General features: G+C 42.9%; 1 protein-coding gene across 5 annotated transcripts in view; it reads right to left on the bottom strand.

The window, feature by feature from the left end:
- The window catches only part of CACNA2D1 (calcium voltage-gated channel auxiliary subunit alpha2delta 1), a 392,960-nt gene that overhangs the window by 81,133 nt on the left and 290,029 nt on the right, over positions 1 to 21,798 (bottom strand). For all 5 annotated transcript variants that reach the window (XM_082239529.1, XM_082239530.1, XM_082239531.1 and 2 more), the window contains exons 9-11: positions 20,465 to 20,515; positions 17,627 to 17,726; positions 1,947 to 2,105 (exon numbers count right to left, since the gene is read on the bottom strand). In XM_082239529.1, coding sequence (XP_082095655.1) covers positions 1,947 to 2,105; positions 17,627 to 17,726; positions 20,465 to 20,515 — 310 coding nt within the window. The remainder of the gene's footprint in view (positions 1 to 1,946; positions 2,106 to 17,626; positions 17,727 to 20,464; positions 20,516 to 21,798) is intronic.

Below are 21,798 nucleotides of genomic sequence, written 5' to 3'. Positions count from 1 at the left end.
TCTCTTCCTGGGCAGATGCTACTGAGTAGGGTGTCCATTTCAAAAGTAGCATAATTGCCTTGCACCTTTACTCAACACAAGAGAAAATGGGGAAACCACAACTCTTCTTTTCCTCTTGTGGACAATAGCAATGGTTTATTCCCCATGTAGGAACCAATGTGCTGAGTACTTTACAGCTTGAGTGAGAGTAATGCAGCTTTAAAAGAGAGTTGCTTAAGCACATCCTAAGAAAATAATTTGAAATGTCAACTTAAATCCTGTGAACAGTAGCCTGGTACACATCTCTAATGCATGGGGAATTTGCTATTGATCCTAAAGAAGAAAATTCTGCTGAAGCACTTGATACTTTATAAAATTATCTTATTTAAAATTACAACAGGCTTGCAAAGTGACTAGGAGGGAACATCCTCCTCCAGTTATCACTGCAAAAATTAAATTGAACTGCCAAAGCAAAAGTTTATTATTCCAAAGAAGGTTTTCTTTGTCGATGTGTAGAGGAACAGTGGGTAGCAAAATGACTCACAAACAACCTTATTCCTTTTAAACTCACCCTTTTAATGGCTTTATTAAAAATACTTATTTTAACTCTGCTATATATTTTGAAAGCAATTTTCTCCTAGATGAGAAGAAAATAACTCTTTTAACACATTAGGATGACTAAAAATAACTGCCAGCTGCAGTGTTTTGCATTTATGTTTAATGCAGGCATTTAGGATTATTTAAAACAATTTGGTTATCAGAGGCAATGGAAAGGGCTGTATTGCTTTGCTTAAATCATAAACATACATGTGGACGCCACCATTTGTCTTGCTCTTGTTAAGGTTGGTAACACTTATTATATCATCATGGGCGCTCGCTTTCATTTTTACAGACCATACAGCACTCCCTATTAGTGAGCCTTGAAACTGACCACAGAAGTTTTCCCGTATGTTTCCTCCCCACTTTTTAATGAACAGCTACACATGCTTATCGTTCACATGCTATCTTAATTCACACAAACGTCCCTGCAAAACTATTCATGTATATTCCTACAGAACGTTTTGTGGGACAAGGCCCATGCCTGGACATCCCTACTGGCGCAAGCTGTGGTCTTGCTCCCTTGGTTCCTGCTTACATAAGCTCCTTCTGCTGTTCTATTGCTTTGAAGCAGCTGCACTTAGTGTTAACAACAAATACATCTTGGGGCTAATCCATCATCACTTTTGAACTTCATTCTCCTGCCTCTTCATCTTCATTATTTCCTAACTCTCCAAATTGTGCTCAGGAAAGTTACAAAGCGCTAAGAGCAGAAAATGAGCCCGCCTCACCCCCGCCCAGGTTCTCGACATTCATGGGCCTCTCACAATGATGAAGCCTCATCTAATGGAAGGACAGCAGCTCAAAAGGGCAGTGAATGGCTTCTGTAAATAGATCAGGCTGCTTTTTTCTGATCCTTCCTCCAATCACTGCAGCTGCAGAAATGTCATTATAGTCAGCAACATCACATCAGCCCACACACTGATAGAAAAGTGGGAAGGAGAGATAGGGGTTGGGGAAGGTAGGCAGATTGCCTTCATTTAAATGTAATTTTTCTTACTAGGATTCTCATTCTTCACCCCACCCCCAGTGCGAAAGAGAGATGTTTGTTCTTAAACATCCACATATGCAGATCAGAAAACTATGGCTCAGTCAAGTCTCAGAGGTACATTTATTTTTGGCTTAATAACATTTGTTTTTTTATCATTCACACTTCCCGTTTGCTTCAGAAAAAGACACCAGATTACCTAAGGAAACTATGGACTGGAAACAGAGGGACTCCTCTGCTAGGATACATCTGTTAGCAAAATACCATCAAGGGGAAAAGGGGGGAAACTCTTGTTCAGTCATAGCAATGCATTCTGTCAGCCTAGTACAACCGTATGAACTTCATATGAACCATATGAAGGGAGCAGATTGCTCACACTTACATTTAGCAGCTGTTCAAAGGCGTAACTAAAGCCTTTTTTATAATCGGTGATCCCTTTTGCTGAGATTTTATTGACGGCTTCTTTCAGCTTCTTCTTATTTCTCACGTTAGCTTGTACAAGGTGGTTGAAGCAACTGACATTCTGAGCATTTTCATTGAACTAAAAAAAAAAAAGGACAAAGAGCAAAGGAAAAACTGCTCAATAAAGCGCATATAAAGGATATACTGTAGGGCTGTAACTTCCAGGATGCATTCGGAATGGGTATGGTGATGAGAAAAGTCACACACAAACACACAGAGTTATCTATCTCCATCAACTGTGTCCTTTGGAAGGATTCAAAAATCTGCTTACATTCATATAAGTACGTTAGCCCAATGGTATTTTGGACTACACCCCACCCCTCTTTGAGCTGACCAAAAACTACTACATCCCTAACTACTTCTGAATTCTTGAATCAAAGTTGGCAGCTTTCCAAATGACTTCTTGAGATCACATATACATAGTGCTGTAACATGTAACATAACTTACCAAAATATGCCACATCGCAAACTGCTACTAAAATGGCCCGGCTTCAGAAGCCGTTTGCATGGGTGTCATGGACTGGCTGGGAGGAACCCCCAGGGAAAGAAGGTTCAGAGTCTGGGGACTGGTGGTGGGACAATGATGAGTGGCCAGAGGGAGAAGAGAGAGCAGACTAGGAAGAGGTGTCAGAAGCCGAAGAGGTAACAGGGTTTAGTGAGCAGGAAGACACTGTGAAAGAGAACAGTCCGGAATCAGAAGCAGAAGAGGAGGGAGGGGGCAAAGAGGCAGAGATGAGGCAGGCTGCTGAAGAAGGCAGGGGGTCTCTCCCTCCTGCTGTGACCAACTCCCCTCCTCTCTAGTCTCCCAGAACCAGGAGAGGTATGAGAAGAAGGCAGAGCAAAGACAGATAAGGTGATGAAGTCTCAGATTCCTTGGGAAGGACATGGGGAAGGAGGAGGCTTAGGGAACTGTGGGAAGGCAGGGATCTTCAGTCCTCACAGCTGCTTTATTGGGGCAAGATCTAGAGTTGCTGTGCTCACTAGGCTTGAGCTGTTTTGTTCTTTGAATAAAGAGTTAACTTCACTGACACCTTGTGAGTTATTCCTGACCTGCTCTTGACAATGGGGGAGAGTGTGTTATTGTCTGAAAACATTAAATCCTCCTTAGGCTCAGTGAACTTGTTGCACAGTTCTTTGGATTCAAGTGTCAATAAATCAACCATAATTCAACCAATGTAGAACAGGTTTCGCTGGGTTATAACTAAATCCAAGCATCGCCCAGCAGTCTGGAATATGCTGCTTGACATTCCTGGTGAATGTGACAAAAGAAGCCTGGTTTTCTAATAGATAAAACAATCAGGTTAACATTCTCCCCCAAGGACAAGTTACACGGTGGATATTTCCAAGGTCCTGAAGGTCAGGAAATGATTGACAACCATGGCTGTAGGGAGGAAACATAATTCAGGGTTATATTTAATTAATGTGAACTGCAACACACACACACACACACACACACACACACACACACTACTTAGCTCACAGGAGTACTTCAAGTATAAAAGCCTCTGGCCTGCCCTGCAAACTGTCCAGTCCTCCCTCTAGTAGCAATAATATCACAATTAAAATAATTTGCTGCCCAAGCTGTGCCAACAATATGACATCCAAACAAACGTTTCAGAGTTTGGAGTCGGCTTCACATCAACTGAACAAATTCACCCTCCATTCCTAGTTCATGCCCATAAAAGGAACTTTAAAGGACATAAAATACTTAGGAACGTCAGTAAGTGAAACTTACTTTTTTCTCTTTGTATTTGTCCAAAATCTGTGTTTTTTCTTCACTGCTGTTGGTATATAGCATTATCATCTGTGGAATTGTCTCCCCTGGGAGGCTTGCCTGGAGCCTTGGCTACACATCTTTAGGCTCCAGGCAAAAACACTCCTCTTCTCCCAGACCTTTGGCTAATTAAGTGGTCTATGGCCTGTTAATTGGGAGGGAGCATGGTTTTTGTTTGTTACTATGTTATGTATTTGGGGGTTTTATATTGTCAACTACCTGTGATCCTCGGATGAAGGGCGGTATAGAAATTTAATAAATTCATCATCCTCATCCTCTTGTTGTATTGCTTTATCGCTCTGTGTGCTGGCAGGGTGGCACAGGCAGAGATCCCCAATGCCACAAATCCCTACCAGTCCCTGAGAAGGAGCAGGGCAGGGGCAAGGCAACAGGGAGCTCAACGTGGTGCCAGTTCAGCAGTGAAAACATTGGATTGACTCCACAGCTGTGCTTTCACTGTATCAAGCTCCTTGCTGCCTTGCTCCCTCCAGCAAGGAACCACCAGCAATGTGCAGAATTGGGAAGACATTAAGGCACACAGGGAGGCTGGTCCATTAGGGTTCACGAGGCACTGCGCCACCAAGCTCAATCTGCCCTCTACCAGCTTGCCTTCTGACCATCAGTCCAGGAGGCAGCACTGCCTTTCCATTTCCACGGCCTTATTTTCAGTTTTGCCCTTGTAGAATTGGTTGACTCTGTCTCTCATTGACTCCAGCTCAGAGTGTCATTGGCCTCCCCACTTTCTACCCTCCTAGTCCCAATGGACACCAATCACCATTGATGACAAGAGAAAGGACTACTGGGTGCATGGTAGAAGGGCAGAGGAGCTGGTCTGAAGCTGGTGGTGTATGGCGTATGTTGAGTAGCTGGAAGCCCCCTTCAGGTGTGCTCCATGCGACCCACAACCATATGGTAAAAGAGAGTGGCAGCTGCACCCCTCGACTCTGCTCCCCAGTCACAGCCTTGATGGTCTTCCACCCCACAATGAGGAGAAAGGTGCTTGTTCTACACATTGTGGGTGACCCCCTCTCCCATGATTTAGAGCCCTATGTGGAGCAGCTCCCCATGTGTGGGTGGTGTGGCCATGACAGTCATGGAGGAATCACTGGGTGCGGCTCCATTCTCTTCCTCCATGGGATTATGACTGCACAGGGGAGAATGACTGAAGGCTCTGGTGTCTTTGTGGGTCCAAGTAAAACACACAGAACCTTTCAGCCTGGTTAGAAATAAACTCACCAGCCACATATTCATAAACTATCACAACACACTGCTAGAATCCTGTGTTTTATTATATCTGGAATAATAAAATGTTGCAGCCTGCCCTTATGGTGAAGGTTAATCATCATCACCTCTGCCTTCACCATCCATCACCATCCTTACTCATTCAGAAGTACATACAAAGAGATGTGTTAAAACTTATATACTACAACTTTCCTCCATAGAGCAAAATATGACATACATGGATTGAGGAAATCCTGTGATATTGATAGGGAGAGAGATTCAGATTTGCCCAAAGCCACCCAAAATCTCCAAGTGAGAACACAAAAACATACCTCCTTGATTCATGGCCAGTACTCTATTCATTACATCTGTTACTATGTACTGAGTCATTCAACATCCTTTTTTTTAAGAAAATAAGCAACTTTTCTCACCATCAAATAATGCAGCTTGCTATGAAGCTATCTAACCCCTATACCACACACAAAGCGTAATACCACACAGCCTTACAAGAACTGTCTGCCAATAAACATAGTTTTCTAATAAAACTAATGACGCATTTAGACTAGAAACCGGCCAGCTACAGTAGTGATCCAGCCAGTAATCTCTATGTATATAAGATGATAGGGACGCGGGTGGCGCTGTGGTCTAAACCACTGAGCCTCTTGGGCTTGCCGATCAGAAGGTCGGCGGTTCGAATCCCCACGACGGGGTGAGCTCCCGTTGTTCGGTCCCTGCTCCTGCCAACCTAGCAGTTCGAAAGCACACCAGTGCAAGTAAATAAGTACCGCTCTGGTGGGAAGGTAAACGGCGTTTCCGTGTGCTGCTCTGGTTTGCCAGAAGCAGCTTAGTCCTGCTGGCCACATGACCCGGAAGCTGTACACCAGCTCACTCGGCCAATAAAGCGAGATGAGCGCCGCAACCCCAGAGTCATCCGCAACTGGACCTAACGGTCAGGGGTCCCTTTACCTTTACCTAGATAAGATGTTATTGAAGTAACAAATGAGATGCTGTTATTGATTTTGTTCCTTCTCATATGGAGATCCTCTTTAAACTGAGTGATTCACATATATCAAGGCAATTTGGGAGAGAGGAGGCCTTAATGCTCTAGTGCTACACAACCTTCATTAGGGAAAACACGATAAAATTCAATTAATAAATTAGTATTTGCCTATTAGCCCTATGATACACGCAGAATTGTTGCTTTTCTAGCTTCAGACACTAGGTGGCAATATAGTAAAATAAGTATGCTATCCCAAAGCACTGCTCTAAGGAAACATTTTTATTTCCTTTTTACTTAGGGTGTATTTTGAACCTTGAGATCATCTGGACTCAGTCCCAGATCCTATTTTCCAGTAATAGGGGAAGGAATAATAATACAACAGTGCATTTGATCATGTGTAGATGACAAAGATACTATGCAGAACAATATCTGAGATTAGGAGGCAAGGCCTCTAAGTTTCCATTTTATGACTTTGCCCCATTTATATTACCTGGACTGTTGTGTTTGGTCCCACACATGACATTCCTGGTAATCTTTTGCCCACGTGAATCAGACCATGTAGTGAGCAATATGCATAACCATAAAGGAGATTCAACAAACAAATGTCTCGTGTCTACAATGTAGTGGGGATGCACAAAACAAAACCCTTTCGATCTCTCGATCTCCCAATAGTGATTTTATTTTTTATTTTTTGTTAAGTATGTTGTTCCAATAGCAGCCTCTAATGATAGGCTTAACAATACCAATTTTATCCGATTAATACAATTATTAATGCTAGTTATTCCAATGTCAAATTACAGAATTTAATCAAACTGGCCTCCCCATGTGCTAGATTTGATGACTTCAGCCTTCTACATTTTTCCATTCCATTCCATTTGGATATAATAATCCCTTATATAATAGCTGCAATCTTTTGATTTCATTTGTGTTGGTATATTAGGTGATTTATAATATTTCTTTCCTGCATGTGACAGTTTTTCCCCATGGTGTTTTCTCGTACATATGTTATATCCATGGTTCCCAATGTGGGGCACACGCCCCACGGGGGGGGTGCAATTTGATTTTTAAGGGGGGCAATTCAAGAGTGAGTTAGATCAAGTTAATGGCTTTCTCCACATGAATAGTTCACTTTTTGAATAATAAGAATTATATGTCATTGGGGGGGGGGATCAGGATTTTAGAGATGCTTATGTGGGGCATGGCCAAACCACTGTGCTATATCCTTCATTCCTACAACTGTTGATGGGTCCCATCATGCCTTGGGAGAAGCAGTTATCTCAGTTTCCAAAAGTCACTGCAGCACTTTGTCCCATGATTTGGCTTCCAATAAACAAGCTGTCTTCACCATTATTCCAGCCTAGGAACAATGGTCTGAATCCAGACTGCAAATAGTTAATCCAAAAACTTCTATTCCCACAGTTTTTCGTCCCTGCTGCTGACAATTGTTGTTATCTCAAACATATTACTTTGTGGATAATGGAGGTTAAGGAGAACTTGCTCCATATTTTCAAAGTGTAGCATTCCTACCCTCCCTTCCCTCTCAGTTCCTTTGTCTCTCACACACAGTTCCAGTTTTGTAAATTCTATATTTATATCCCATTTCTTCCCTCTTCACTAGTACAGTGTTGTTGTTTTTTTAAAACTTGCATTCCAGGGAGGGATGCAGTATCATAAATGCAGAGAAAAACTATGATATGAGCAAACCGTGGGCTCCCCCTCCCCCATCGCTTCTTCCACCAAATGAAATCCACTCTCAATCCAAACCTTTTAAATCCTTGTAGCTGGGTTCGTTTTTGCAGTTTCTTATCTCATCATTTATAGCACGTGCCTGTACTTCATTATTTAAAAGCAACAACAACAACAACCCAATTAGCAGGGTAACCTGTGTTTCCAGGAACAGGATCGGGGTTTGCGGCAGCCGGAGTGCTCCATGCACCCAGTGCCTTTGCCTGCCCTTGCATTCCACGGGGAAGCGAGTGTCAGACCACCAGGCAAATTCCTAGTGAGAGCCAGGTTCCTTTTCCAATCAAAGAGAATGCAGAAAATGCTTTCCCCCATCATTTTTTGTTTGTCTGTCTCCGCGGTGTTGGGAGAGTCATCCATCCCCTGGCACACAGGAAACAGGAAGCCACAGCTAAGAACAGTATGAAAATAAAGGTTTAAATGCAAATAGAAAAGACAGATATATTTTTATCCAACTGGAAAAGGCTGTCATTTTTTAAAAGTCAAACAAAATACCGCACTAATAGATGTGCAGTACACATTTTGCTGCATTTTATGATTTTAAAATTAATTTTAGTATATTTTAAAATGTATTTTAAAATTTGCACAGTTTTAGGCATTTTGTGCATTTTTTGAGGGACTGTTATGCTTTGGTTTAAGCGTCACTGTGGGGTGTGAGGATCAGTTTGATTCATTTTGAAATAAGCAGTTAAAAAAAATAAAAAATCCTTGAGCATCTCTGTATGCAAAATATTTGCCTGTAATGTTCCTACAGCATCAGGAGAACTGGACACCAGTACAGTATAACAATCCCATTCTAAAGTCTTTATGGTGCAGAAAATCTAGGGTTTAAGAGGCCATCTAGAATAGCTGAATAAGGGAAGCAAATTGTGCTTTGGTGTGTAAATGCCTTCCAGCAGATGTCATCAAAACGGGAGGAAATCCTGTCTCTTTAAACTTATTCAAAAGGAGCATATTGCTACATCTCTGGGAAGAAAGAAATTTGAAATTATATTGCCAGCGTGTTGCCAGCCTAATCAGATTTTGCTGCAGCCGACTTTTCAATCTACCAAGGGTTGTTGCTGTCTTGCTCTTACCGCCGCGGCTAAAGCAGCTCGGTGACCCAGATGTATCCATACATAATAAATGAGCAGTGGTGAAATAGATCTTAATTCCAAGCGGCTTTCCCTTGTAACTAAATCCAGCTTTGGCATTTTCCTTTGTCTGTGCTGTGTGTTCAGTAATAGGATTTAAGGGTTGATTCTTAAAAGGAGCTAAGGCAGAATACTACCAGTATTTCTAAAAGCCTGTATGGACTGAAGCAGCCAGATAGTGCTACTATTTGTCAAAGTCCCTTTGGAGAACAGAAGGGGAAAGTGTGCCCACTGCAATTCAGACTCTAACAGGCAATCCAAATCATTGAACCATCATGAAAAAGCACTGTGCTGGATCCAGCCAAGTGAAAAATGGCGGAGGATATTTTGAAGAACGTTCTGCAAAGTGACCTCAGAAAAAACCTTTCTGAGACATTTTAGCTCAACTCTAGATCAACCCAGAGGATTGAAGGACGAGCCTTGCCCAGGTAGGTGGGTCGGTGAAGCTAGGAGACAAGGGCTACAAGCACAGTGCTCTTGTTCCTTACCTCTGATAGAAGAAGGACAGATCTCCTAGGACACACTCCCTGGAGAAAGCAATCTCAAGCCATGACATCTATTCCCACCTCAGTGGCTGAAAATTGTGACCAGAATCCCATCAATGCGAGATTATAAACCTCTAAAAATAAGCTGCATAGAACCCATAGAATCCCGAATGGGATATTACACACACACACACACACACACACACACACGTCTTTACTTTTCCTTTGGAACTCCACGCCAACTTGTCAGATTGGAATAGTATCACTCTATGCACAATCAGCCAAACACTACCTTCCCAAAGCATTTTTATATACAGAGAAAAGCAGGCACAGCTGATAATGATTTTGGGCAATTCTTTGTGGTGGGGAAATAGGAAGAGTGAGCAAGTTGCACTTCCTACATCAGAGTAGGCAACCTACGGCCCGGGGGCCAGATGCGGCCCAATAGCCTTCTCAATCCACAGACAGTCCGGGAATCAGCATGTTTTTACATGAGTAGATGCGTCCTTTTATTTAAAATGCAACTCTGGGTTATTTGTGGGGCATAGGAATTCATTCATATATTTTTTTTTTCAAAATATAGTCCGGCCCCCCACATGGTCTGCGAGACGGGGAACTGGCCCATGGCTGAAAAAGGTTGCTGACCCCTGTCCTACATGCCCGGTGCAATGTTTGAAGAGGTGCCTTCAGGAGGAGATATCCAAACTGATTCTTCAGAAAACTGATTCTCCAGAAACTGCACATCTTCCTCATGCAAGCTCAATTTTTAAAGTTACACAAAAGTGCCACAAAATCAGGACTTGTGCCTCCTTTGCCCGCATCCTTGCCAAGTTAGCACCTGAAGAAGAAGAAGAAGAAGAAGAAGAAGAAGAAGAAGAGGAGGAGGAGGAGGAGGAGGAGGAGGAGGAGGAGGAGGAGGAGTTTGGATTTGATATCCCGCCTTTCACTCCCCTTGAGGAGTCTCAAAGCGGCTAACAATCTCCTTTCCCTTCCTCCCCCACAACAAACACTCTGAGGTGAGTGGGGCTGAGAGACTTCAGAGAAGTGTGACTGGCCCAAGGTGACCCAGCAGCTGCAGGTGGAGGAGCGGAGACGCGAACCCAGTTCCCCAGATTACGTGACTACCGCTCTTAACCACAACACCACACTGGCTCTGAAGCCACTCACAGCAATGCATTTTCAGTTTCCCTAAATCACACACGTTTCCACTTCTCCAGAGCAATGTATCTTTATTTCAGGATCCCAAACTGCAAAGGCGACTTCGCATCTTAAACAGACCATGAGCTTAAGACCTTTAATTTGTCAACAGTGCTCTTTCTATGGTGCTGACTCCCCCATCTCCCCCAACATCTCCCATGTGCCTTGCAGGCTTAAACGTGAAGTTCATTTCTCTGGAAACCACAGCCTACCCACAATCATAAACAAATTATACTCTCTCTGTCAACATGAGAAACCAAGTCTCTAAATCATAGCATGCTGGGATTGAATTGCAACCCCTATCATCTACCACTTACAGCTATCAAAGCATATAACTGGATTAGTGGGGAAACAGCTGTATTGCGCACACATTTAAGCTCTTTTAAACAGCAGGCTCCCTTTCGGTAACAAAGCACACCACTTCAGATAGCAGAAATGCAAATTCCATGGGAAATTAGAACATATTAATCCCTGACAGTCTTTACATGGCTTAAATACCTCCTGCAGCCCTTTCCTCCCTGGAAATAAATTGCAAGGACTCCATAAAAAAAATATGACTAAAGTGATTAAAGCACCTACGACTCCCACCGCAACCCCAACCCCATTCCCTGGGAATTTTGACTAAACCTGGCATGGCTGATTAAATCACCATCACTTATGAAATGAAGGATATGTGAAAATCCCAGTCAGTCAGGTACTGGCACGATCATCAAGGTTATATTTGTTAAGAGGATGGAATATGAGTAGACTTCATATCTCATTTCTGGTGCATCTTATTATTTAGATTAACAGTTTACATTATGACCAGGATCGTGTACATTCTGTGACTCAATGCAAGTACAAATGTCAAACTCCCTCTTTGGAAGGCTGCTACTTGTGACACCCTTTTCGTTAGCAGCTGGGTGGGTGGGTGGATGCACAAATTGGGTTTCCACATATTAAGTGTTGGGGCTGGTGTTCTGGAGACTAGTTCAGCAGGACAACAGGGATAGACAGAATGCACTCTGTGACAAAACAATAAGTCACTGAGGGGCCGGGGCCATAGGCACCAACTCCTAGGGACCGAGGCACTTTGGCCCCCAATGCTTATTTTAGGGGGCAGCCCCCCAAAGTTCAGAGGGCAGAGGAGGGAACAGCAAAGCTTTGGTGGCCAGCGGCTTCTCCTCCTACGCATGGGGGAGGCACAGGGGAAGCAGCCCCTCGCTGGTAGTGCAGCAGCAGGAGGAAGAGGAGACCAATTCTGAAGCCGAAGAAGAAGAAGAAGAAGAAGAAGAAGAAGAGGAGGAGGAGGAGGAGTAGTAGTAGTAGTAGTTTGGATTTGATATCCCCCTTTATCACTACCCGAAGGAGTCTCAAAGCGGCTAACATTCTCCTTTCCCTTCCTCCCCCACAACAAACACTCTGTGAGGTGAGTGGGGCTGAGAGACTTCAGAGAAGTGTGACTAGCCCAAGGTCACCCAGCAGCTGCAGGTGGAGGAGCAGGAAAGTGAACCCCGTTCACCAGATTATGAGTCTACTGCTCTTAGCCACTACACCATACTGGCTCTCAGTGTAGCTCAGTGGTTGGCAGTTCCTGCTGCTGCTGCTGCTGCTGCCACTGGCCGGGGGCAGCTTCCCCTGTCTTTCCCTTACACAGGAGGGGGAGGACAGGGGCTGCCAGCCAGTGGAGCCACGCCGCTGCCACATTCGGCTCGGACCTCATCTCTTAACAATATCACGTGTATGACATGAGGACATAACGTCAGGCCCTCACATTCTTTTTTCAGAAGTTGGCGTCTCTAGTCAGGACAACATCTGTAACCTCATAGGTGGGAGCCCTACTGGCCCCTAACGACGCCTGGCCCCTGCCAAGTTGGAAGCTGCAATGATGGTCCCGTGGCCATCTGGGGTAGAAGTGCTGCAACACTGCCCAAAGTGGTCTGCCTGCTTCTGGCAAAGCTGCAACAGCAGTACAGAGTGCGAGGCATCTGGGTCCCGATACTGGAGTGCCCCGTTTTAGGCCTATAGAGCACAAAGCATGCAAGCATGTTGGTTGTGAACAGCATAGGCACCTCAGAAACAACACAATACCTGGCAGTTGAGATCAGTCTTCCTGGGCACTGTACCAAGAAAAAAAGGTCAGTTTAAAGACAAGGCTTGCCATTCACAAGCAGCACAAGGAACGGGCATTTTGTATTCTGGTTTCTGATTCTATTCCTTACGGTTGCAAAAGTAGATCTGAAAGTGTGTGGGCAAATGCCTGGTGAAATTTCTGAAGCTGGGGTGGTGCAAGTCAAGAAACCTGGGTAGAATCAGTAGGGAAGATCATTTTCTGCTTGCCATTTGCTCCACCCACCATGTTTAAAAGCCATGCTCTTCTGAAATGCCAGGTGTCAATTTTCTACCACACCCACCAGGCGTAAAAGGTTCTGTTCCTACTTCAAGCTTTATCTCGTTTTCTGATCAGCTTCCTCCTTTAGCTCTCAGGCTTGTCAGAAAACCTTCCTAGTCGGCAACAGGGATATATTTACAGTGGGCAGAGCTTCTCAGTGGTGGAGCTCGGGGTCTCAAATTTCAGTGGTGTCCTGTATGATGCCAAAATTTGGCATGCCCCACTGCTTCTTGCACTCCATGCTAAATCACAGTTGTGGTGCCCCTGTGGCGTCTCCCAAGGGCCAGTGGGATCGAACTGGTGGAGGCTAAATCTGCCTCTGGTCTTCTTAGCACAGGCATAGGCAAACTCGGCCCTCCAGATGTTATGGGACTACAACTCCCATCGTCCCTAGCTAACAGAACCAGTGGTCAGGGATGATGGGAGTTGTAGTCCCAAAACATCTGGAGGGCCGAGTTTGCCTATGCCTGTCTTAGTAGTTGTGCTCCGTTTCTGGAGCTTCCGTCTGAAGAGGGCTTCCTAAATTCAGCCTTTTATAGTTTGGCAGCTGGATATTCAACAGAAAGAACTGCTTCTGCTGTGCCAATTTTGAGTTCAGCTGATGGTCTTGTTTGCGCTGTTGCATACATTTCTGTGCCCAAAGCAATGAAACTTACTTTCATTAATGCTGTTTTATTAATATTAAGTTTGGTTATAGCAATTAATCAGTTATGGGGGAGAGTGGGGAAGCGGTCTGGAAGGCTTTTGCCATGTAAATTATATATATGAAGTAAATATAATAACTGAAGGCTGAAGACGTTTGCCTGCTCTTGCACTGGAATATGTTGAATTTTCCCCAGTCAAAGCAGCAAAATAAAAATAAAAACTACCCTGCAACCAAAATGACTCAGCCAAAGCTATTCTATTTTAGTCGCAATGGCCTGAAGTGGGCCTCCTGGCACCGTCAAGTTCTGCATTTCCATGTCTTGCTGTGGAAAGAGCGCAGAGAGGGGAGATTTCCACTGAAATCTAGTCACCCATGACTACTCCAATCAAATATCATATAATATTTATGGAGCTATGCAAGTTTAAAGCTACGTATTATGTAAATTAAATTGTCAGCATACAATGTTTTCCAAGCTGTTTATGAGGCGATAGCATCCTATTTAGAGGCACGTGTGTAAAACCACCACAAAAGCTGCCATGGGTGGTTGGGCACCTCTCTGTCAGTTTTTATTCTCTCTTGGTTTCATTCTTTGAGACAAAAGTATCGCTGAATCCCATAGCTATGTATTCACTGGAAGAAGCATCTGCCTCAAAGTCAATGACAAAAACACATGTTCATGTACAGCATGTCACTTTTTCACTCCATGGAGTGACGTAAAATGTATTCTAAGAGTCTTAAAACTCCACTAGGACAGGGGAGCCAATTTCTTTTCCTCAGTGTTCATGAAGAAAAGATCCAGAGACAGGATCCAGGTTGGTTGCCTTGAAGTATTCAATGGCAATGTTCATGAAGAAAACCATTCAAAGCAGAAGCAGAGCTATAAATGTTTACAAACAGCAAAAACTGAAGCCATTAATTCCGGTTTCTATCATAATTTATTCTTTCTTAAATTCAGTTGTTCACATTTCCACAGCATTCTTTAAAAAAAAAAACCTCATGAAAATTAATCAGCACTTGGGTGCAAACGTTTCCTAATAGACATATTTTTATGTGCAGTTTTGAATATACACATTTTTACGAACAATTTGCCTTAATATACAATGGTACCTCTGGTTGCGAACAGGATCCATTCTGGAGGCCCATTCGCAACGTGAAAAGAGCGCAACCTGCAGCTGCGCGTCTGCGCACGCACAGGTTGCAATTTGCCGCGTCTGCGCATGTGTGTGATGTCATTTTGCGCTTCTGTGCATGTGTGAGGGGGAACCCGGAAGTAACCCTTTCTGGTACTTCCAGGTCGCCACGGGACGTAACGTAACATGAAGCAAACGTAACATGAGGTATGACTGTAAAGCCTTTTGCATGTTAGTTTTATCAATGTATGCATTTTTATGTATACTTTCCTCTAATATATGCGTTTGGGCATTATTTATTTCTTTATTAAATTTATATCCCACCCTTCCTCCCAAGGCAGCCCAGGGTAGCAAGCGAAGAAACGTCTAAAAATAATTCTAACACTGCTCTTCAAGGCACAAACCTGTCTTTTTAATGTTACTCTTAAAGCACCATTCTCATTACTAGTTCTATAGTTATATTAATCATCATTAGCATCAAAAGCTCAGGAGATTCACCAAACTGGACAGCCCTTGCCAGTCATTCTTCTGTGTGAAACCACTCAAGAGACACCTCAAAGTACCCTGGAAATGAATCTTGCTGCCATAATTTGCTTAAAAAACAATGTACTTCACACAGTGTGAAGGGTAGAGAGGTCTTACCTCTGGCTGCCCCTGGCAATAAATTTTATACAATCCACACAATTCAGAAAAGAACATCTGGATTTGATCTCCATTAATCAGGTATGTGCCACACTTGATGGATGTATTTTGCCTTCCCTCAACATTTCTACAGATGTCTCATCTATATTTCTGAAATATATTTTTAGCCCACCATTTATCAAACGATCCCAGGAAGGATTACAACGTAGTTAAAAACAATTAACAATCCAAAGCAATTAAGAGCAAATAAAACACAACGCTAAACTTCAGACTTTAAAACACTCACGGAGACTCCCTTGGCTTCTAATTGCAGCAGCAGTTAACATCCCATAAATGCATGGGGAAACAAACAAGTCTTTGCCAAAAGCACTGGCACCAGACATATTTCCAGATGAATTGCATTCATGACCAGTATACTCCCCCCTCCCCCAAGGTATTTCCCTTGTAGGCGGGACAATGCAAAGGAACCCAGGCAGGCTGATGTATTCCTTCAGATACCGTGGGCTTGAGTCATTTAGGCTTTATAGCTCAACACTAGTACCTTAATAGGCAGTCAATGGAGAGATTGCTGCATTTGTGTTCTATGGTCCCCACTAGCTACCCCAGTCAACATTCTGGCAGTTGTGTTCTAGATTAATTTTAGCTTCCAGGCCATTTCCAAGGACATCCCGACATGAAGTGCATTGCAATAATCTAAACAGGCAATTATCAGAAAATGGGACAATTTGTAGCAAGTTTATTCCTAACTAGGAGGTGATTAAAAGCACTCGATGCCACTGAAGCCATTTATCTAGTGACAGAGCTCTACCAATGTCAGGTAACTGGCAACAACAACAACAACAACAACAACAACAACAACAACAACTGTTGACACATTGCTCCATATCTCCTTAGAAGTTTCATAAAGATAATGAGGAACAAAAATGGAAGTCTGTAGGACTACATAGCACAAATGCCATGGGATCAAGAAGAAGTCTGCAAATGCTACTTTCTAGAATTAATCCCACAGATAGCAGCAGTATCACTATTCCTTCAGTTCTGAATACAACAGAGGTGATCCAGCAGGATATCATGTCATGGTCAATGATGTCAGAGACTGCCTGGACAACGAGGAGGGATGGGAGGCACCAGCTGGGAAACCTCTAAGGGAAACCACAAAGGAGGAAGGCTCAGAGCCCGGGGGATTGGTGGTGGGACACCGAAGAGAGGTCAGAAGCAGAAGAGTGGGAGGAGTTGTTGGCTGCTGAAGGGGCAACAGGATTTAGTGAACAGGGAGAACCTGTGACACAGAGCAGTTCCAATACAAAGGCTGAAACAGAGGAGGAGGGTCAGGAGGCCGCAGAAGACAACAGGGAGCTTGCCTCTCCTCCTGTGATAAGCTCCCCTCCCCACTTGTGTCCAAGGACACACAGAGTGATGCGTAGGGCAGAACAGAGATTAGAGATGGCCAGACAAAGTTTGAGACTGCTTGGGAAACATCTGGCAGAGGAGGAGCCTGAGAGGGGGTTGAGGGTGGGAACCGTCAGTCCTGGCAACTGCTCCATAGGGGCAAGACTTAATGGGCAGTGTTGATGAGTTGTATGCTGTACTTTTAATAAAGAGTTCAAACTCTGCTTCTTGCTTAGTGACCTGAATCTGACTCCAGCCCTGACAGTGATGTCAAAAGCCATCAAGAGATTTAGGAGAATTATCAGGCTCCTCTGTCCCTCTCCCAACAGAAGGCATCTATCTGGATATACAAGGCTATCTCAGTGCTAAAACAAAAACCAGACTGAAAAAAGTCTAAGCAATCCACATGCTATTGGACTTGCTGAGCTATCACCCTCTCAAGCACCTTGCTCAGAAAGGAGATACTCATGAGTGGGTGGTACTTACCACAAACCTCCAGCTCCAAGAAAGGCTTCTTAATGAGTGAATATACCACCACCTCATTCAAAGAAGCAGGCACCACCCCCTGCCACAAGTAATAAATTATCACATATTGGACCCACCCTTATCACTAGATATTCATAGCAACGAAGACGAAAGGTTGGCTGCACCCTTCCCAGAGCCTTGTCCACATCCTCAGACCTCAATAATTGAAACTGATGCTACAAAACCTAACTCAACAGGTCTCTAGACCCCTCCAACAGATCTGTAGCAACAGCATTATATTGTATCGATATAGCAAGAACTCTTGATTTTAATATGCAGATTAAGCTCTCAAGTGTTGTAGTGTATGAACAGCTTTAAAAGTAGCGAGGGAGAGAGATACTCACTGAAACAACATTCACAAAATCATCATCGGACAAGGTTTCCAACATCTCAATGACGGATGTTCGGATCAACCTCAGTGTTAATCCACTGACACTGCCACTCCTACAGAATAGTAGAAAAGAAAGAAAGAAAGAAAGAAAGAAAGAAAGAAAGAAAGAAAGAAAGAAAGAAAGAAAGTCAATATACAGATAGAAACTTAGGTTTCATAAGACAACTCACATATTGTTTTGCTACCCTAAGGATTTGTGCATATTGCTTTTTTATACCTTATACCTTAAGGCAGGAGACCATTAATTACAGCACTAGCTAGAAACACTAGCTAGTAGAATCTAGTAGATTCTCATTAAACTTTAGTAAATTACTTTTACCACTACTTAGAAGTGGGCTTGCAGCAACATATCAATGATTCCCATTCAGAGAAGGCAAAGGGCCATCCATGTTTCAGACCTCATATGTGGAGATTTATTAGCAGTATCTTCACAATCAAGTCATGGAATTTGCTGCCACACATTGCCAGTGGTAGCCTCAAGATGGAATTGGACAGCTTCAAAAGCAGAGTGGACAAATTAATGCAGAAGTCTATTGATGAATATTAATCACATTGGGGAACTTTTTCAGCCTGAGGACGGAACTCTTTTGTAGCCAATTCCATCACAGCGCAGAAAAGTAGTGGCTAAGGTGGCCGTGGATGAAACCGATAGTGCATGGAGCCAGCACACTCTCTCACAGCACATGCAACACACATTGTACACTTATTCATTCTCATTATCTCTCTCTCTCTCTCTCTCTCTCTCTCTCTCACACACACACACACACACACACTCACACTCAAAAGAGACAACTAGTCTCTCATTATACCCTCTCTTGCCTGCCACAATAAGAACTTAATAGGAGGTTTTTCTGAAGCCTGACTGGCATGGGGGATAACATTTGATCCACAGTGCGTGAGTTTTCATTGCCCCCCTCTAAAAAAAGCTTTGCCCCCCCATGGGTAGATCACAGCCAGTGTTTTCATACTGTGAGTAGATCACAGTCTCTTGGGAGTTGGAAAGGCCTGAACTAGAGGAACCCTACCCTTGGTGTAATGAAACCTGAAGGTTCAGAGTCAGTGCATCTGTGAGTAACACTGGATGTGTAAAACAAACAACGGAGGAGACCTACTGTAAGCTTCAAGTTGTCAAACTAGACTGCTTTTCCATCTGATCATTCAGGGCTCTTGTTTTACATACTGAGTATGTAACTGCTGTTAGGAACAGTTAGATTGACCTATGTACTAGCTATCTGTGGCAAAGCTGCACAGAAGGAAAATCTTGCTATAGTAAGTTATTATGGGATATAGAAAAATCATTATAAAAAATACTCTCACACACTGTTTTTTGTTTGCTTGCTTGCTTTGCAATTCAATCTAAAATACACCCAAGAGTAGTCTTTTAAACCGCTCTTAATGAAATGCAAAACGGCACTCCTGGTAATCTTAAATATTTCCACTCAGAGTCTAAAGTGCAGTGGCAGTGGCAGGGCAGATGCTGCATCATTCACTTCAATTTCAAAGACACTTCCATCACTGAAATAAATGGCAAACCCCCCCCCCTCCACTACACGGACATATTTATCTACCTTTTAAAAGCACCAATTGCAATATGTACCACTGAGACAAAGGGCACCTGAAAATAGCTTTTCATGGCCACCACAAAGCTGTGTAGATATAAACCCTTCGTTCTACACAAACCCCTGTGCACCAGCCTTAACAAAGAAAGTCCTGCAGAGAGAAGAGTGCTACTTCCATCAAACGCAGCCCCCAGACTTTAAAATGCAGAGATCTAACCTCTGAGTCAAACAAAAAACCTTTGAAGCTCAATGAGAGGTGCTCTGTGAGAGATGGCAACTCTAAATTTATCCTGACATCATACAGTATTGTTTTCATTGGGACTGCAGAATTAAAACATCTGGTAGAAACACATGAAAAGGCAAATAAACATTTCTGCTTCCTCAATAAAAAACAACTTCTTTAATACCACTGATAACAACATTTTACCTGAAATGTTCACTTGTTTGGCTTTTACTTGCTTCCCTTCTCATTCAAAATGTCTTTAAAACACATAGACAGAAAAATGCTGTCTGCCTATGAGTGGAGGATAAATAATGCAGGAGCAATACTTAAGGGGCTTGGAAGGCAGATGACAACCCAGCAAGGCTGAACTGGATCGAGAGATTTGGAATATAATTCCAAGCCACAAAGAAGTCTCTTCCCTAAGGATTCCCAACTGGGCTCATTAATTCACCAACAAATCCTCTGCTTTGGTCCCCATCATTTCTCACATTTCTCATTTCTCACATATTTCATCACATATGAAAACATATGTCTGCAACATAGGACCAAAATACATTATTTTTTAAAGCAACTTCCACCACTGCAATTTTCTCTCTGTGTGTCAAGCTTTACAATCCTATTTTTGTCCACTAAAATTGCCCCCTTGCCCCACTGGAAAATAGATATGGGTACTCCTAGCCTTTTGCAGGTAAAAGGCAGTTGGGGGGACATTTCTGAGTGGAAAAGCACTGTTCCTAGCTTCTCACTGACAGCTTTAAATGCTGTTACCAGCTTTTTAAAATGCACAGGACAAATACATGCAGCTGCATTTAAGATGTGGGTCACCCCCAATTTAACTGGTTTCTGCTGACACAGATAGCCGTACCAACCTTTTTTGTGTCTATGTGTTGATAAAAATAAAAGTAAAATAGATTTTCATTTAAAAACATTTTCTGGCCTCTTTTCTGTTGTTAAAAAGCCAAACACTTTCCTATCTTCCTGTGTGCGCAGCTAAATTTTAGGTACTTACGCATCGACTAGAATGAGCATGTCTTTGGGAGATGCAGCACCTTGGATATACCTGAAACAAAAAAACATATATTTATACATAAGAAAGACTGGAATATTTTTTTTAAAAAAATACCATGCTGATGTTTGATCTGTGTAAGTTCTGGTGCTGAAAACCAGATATTGCTGAATCAAAGAACCTTTGTAGTGTATCCCAGCAGGAAACACATGCAAACATTTCTTTTCCCTTTAGCATTCTTCCTTCGTGGTAAACCACAGGTCAGAAAGCAAGAAGATCTGAAGGTGGTTAGGTACACAATTTTTTCAATATTTTGCAACAAAAAAAGACAGAAAGCGTTTGATAAAGAGATGCTTATGTCAAGTTTACTAGGTGACCTAGTCCAGCAGCTCAACTTAAATAAGATAAACTGCCTTCACTGACCCACACATATACAAATGTTAAGGTGCAAGCTGATGTAGAAGATTTGTGATGAGGCTTTGATGTTTTGGTTTGTTTACTAATTAGCAGCTCAACATGGTTGCTTTAAATATTGTGAAAGAGGCACTTGGGAAATCGTTTCTTAACTCTTTCCTCCTAATTCTCCTAACTAATGCAGTTCCCACCATTTTTTTGGGGGGGGGGCAATATGCCACACCCTTCCTCCCCTGGAAGAAGAGGGGAGGTGGTATTTCTTCCTTCCAGGTGTGCTGGCAAACTGCTTTCCCCCTCAAGTCCTTACAGAGCAGCCAAAAGAATGTTTGGGAAGGGGAAGGTTCAAAACTCCTTTTCCCAGAGCACCAATTTTTCCAGTCTTCAAAGTAACTTCATGTGTCTTCTGATTAATAAAATGGAAGGCACAGAAGATCTAAGAGGATCTCCTAATCTGCATTTAGTTTGAGTCAAATTCTGCTCTCTTTTACAAACACAAACACATATGTAGCACACTTATTGCATGTGCCACTCAATGTAAATACTGCTTACACAGTACAGACTAGTTTGCCAAGAAGTTTATGAATTCTAAATAAAACTGTGTTTTCTCAAAAAAACCTTGCTATTTTATGTATGAGTAACTAATTTTCTATATTAATATCCCACTTCTCTCTTAATCTGCCTATCCACAAAATCAGTATGCATATGTGGGCTGAATAAATATCATCTGAAACAGAGGGCAGTAAGCTGAGTGCAGGGGGAAAATAAGAAAGGCCTGGAACATTATACCTGCAAGAGAGCTGCTTCCCATAGGAGCTAGACAGAGGAACCACAATTTCTATACTTATGAGGGAAAGTTGTGACATCACACCAATCTCCCTCTGCAATTCAGGTCTAAGAAAATAAGGCAAAGTGGTCTGAGAGGA

The sequence above is a fragment of the Podarcis vaucheri genome, assembly GCF_965113315.1.
Source record: "Podarcis vaucheri genome assembly, chromosome: 10".
NCBI lineage: Eukaryota > Metazoa > Chordata > Lepidosauria > Squamata > Lacertidae > Podarcis > Podarcis vaucheri.
The sequence above is the reverse complement of the archived record's forward strand: the minus strand, read 5'-3'. Positions and strand labels throughout refer to the sequence as shown.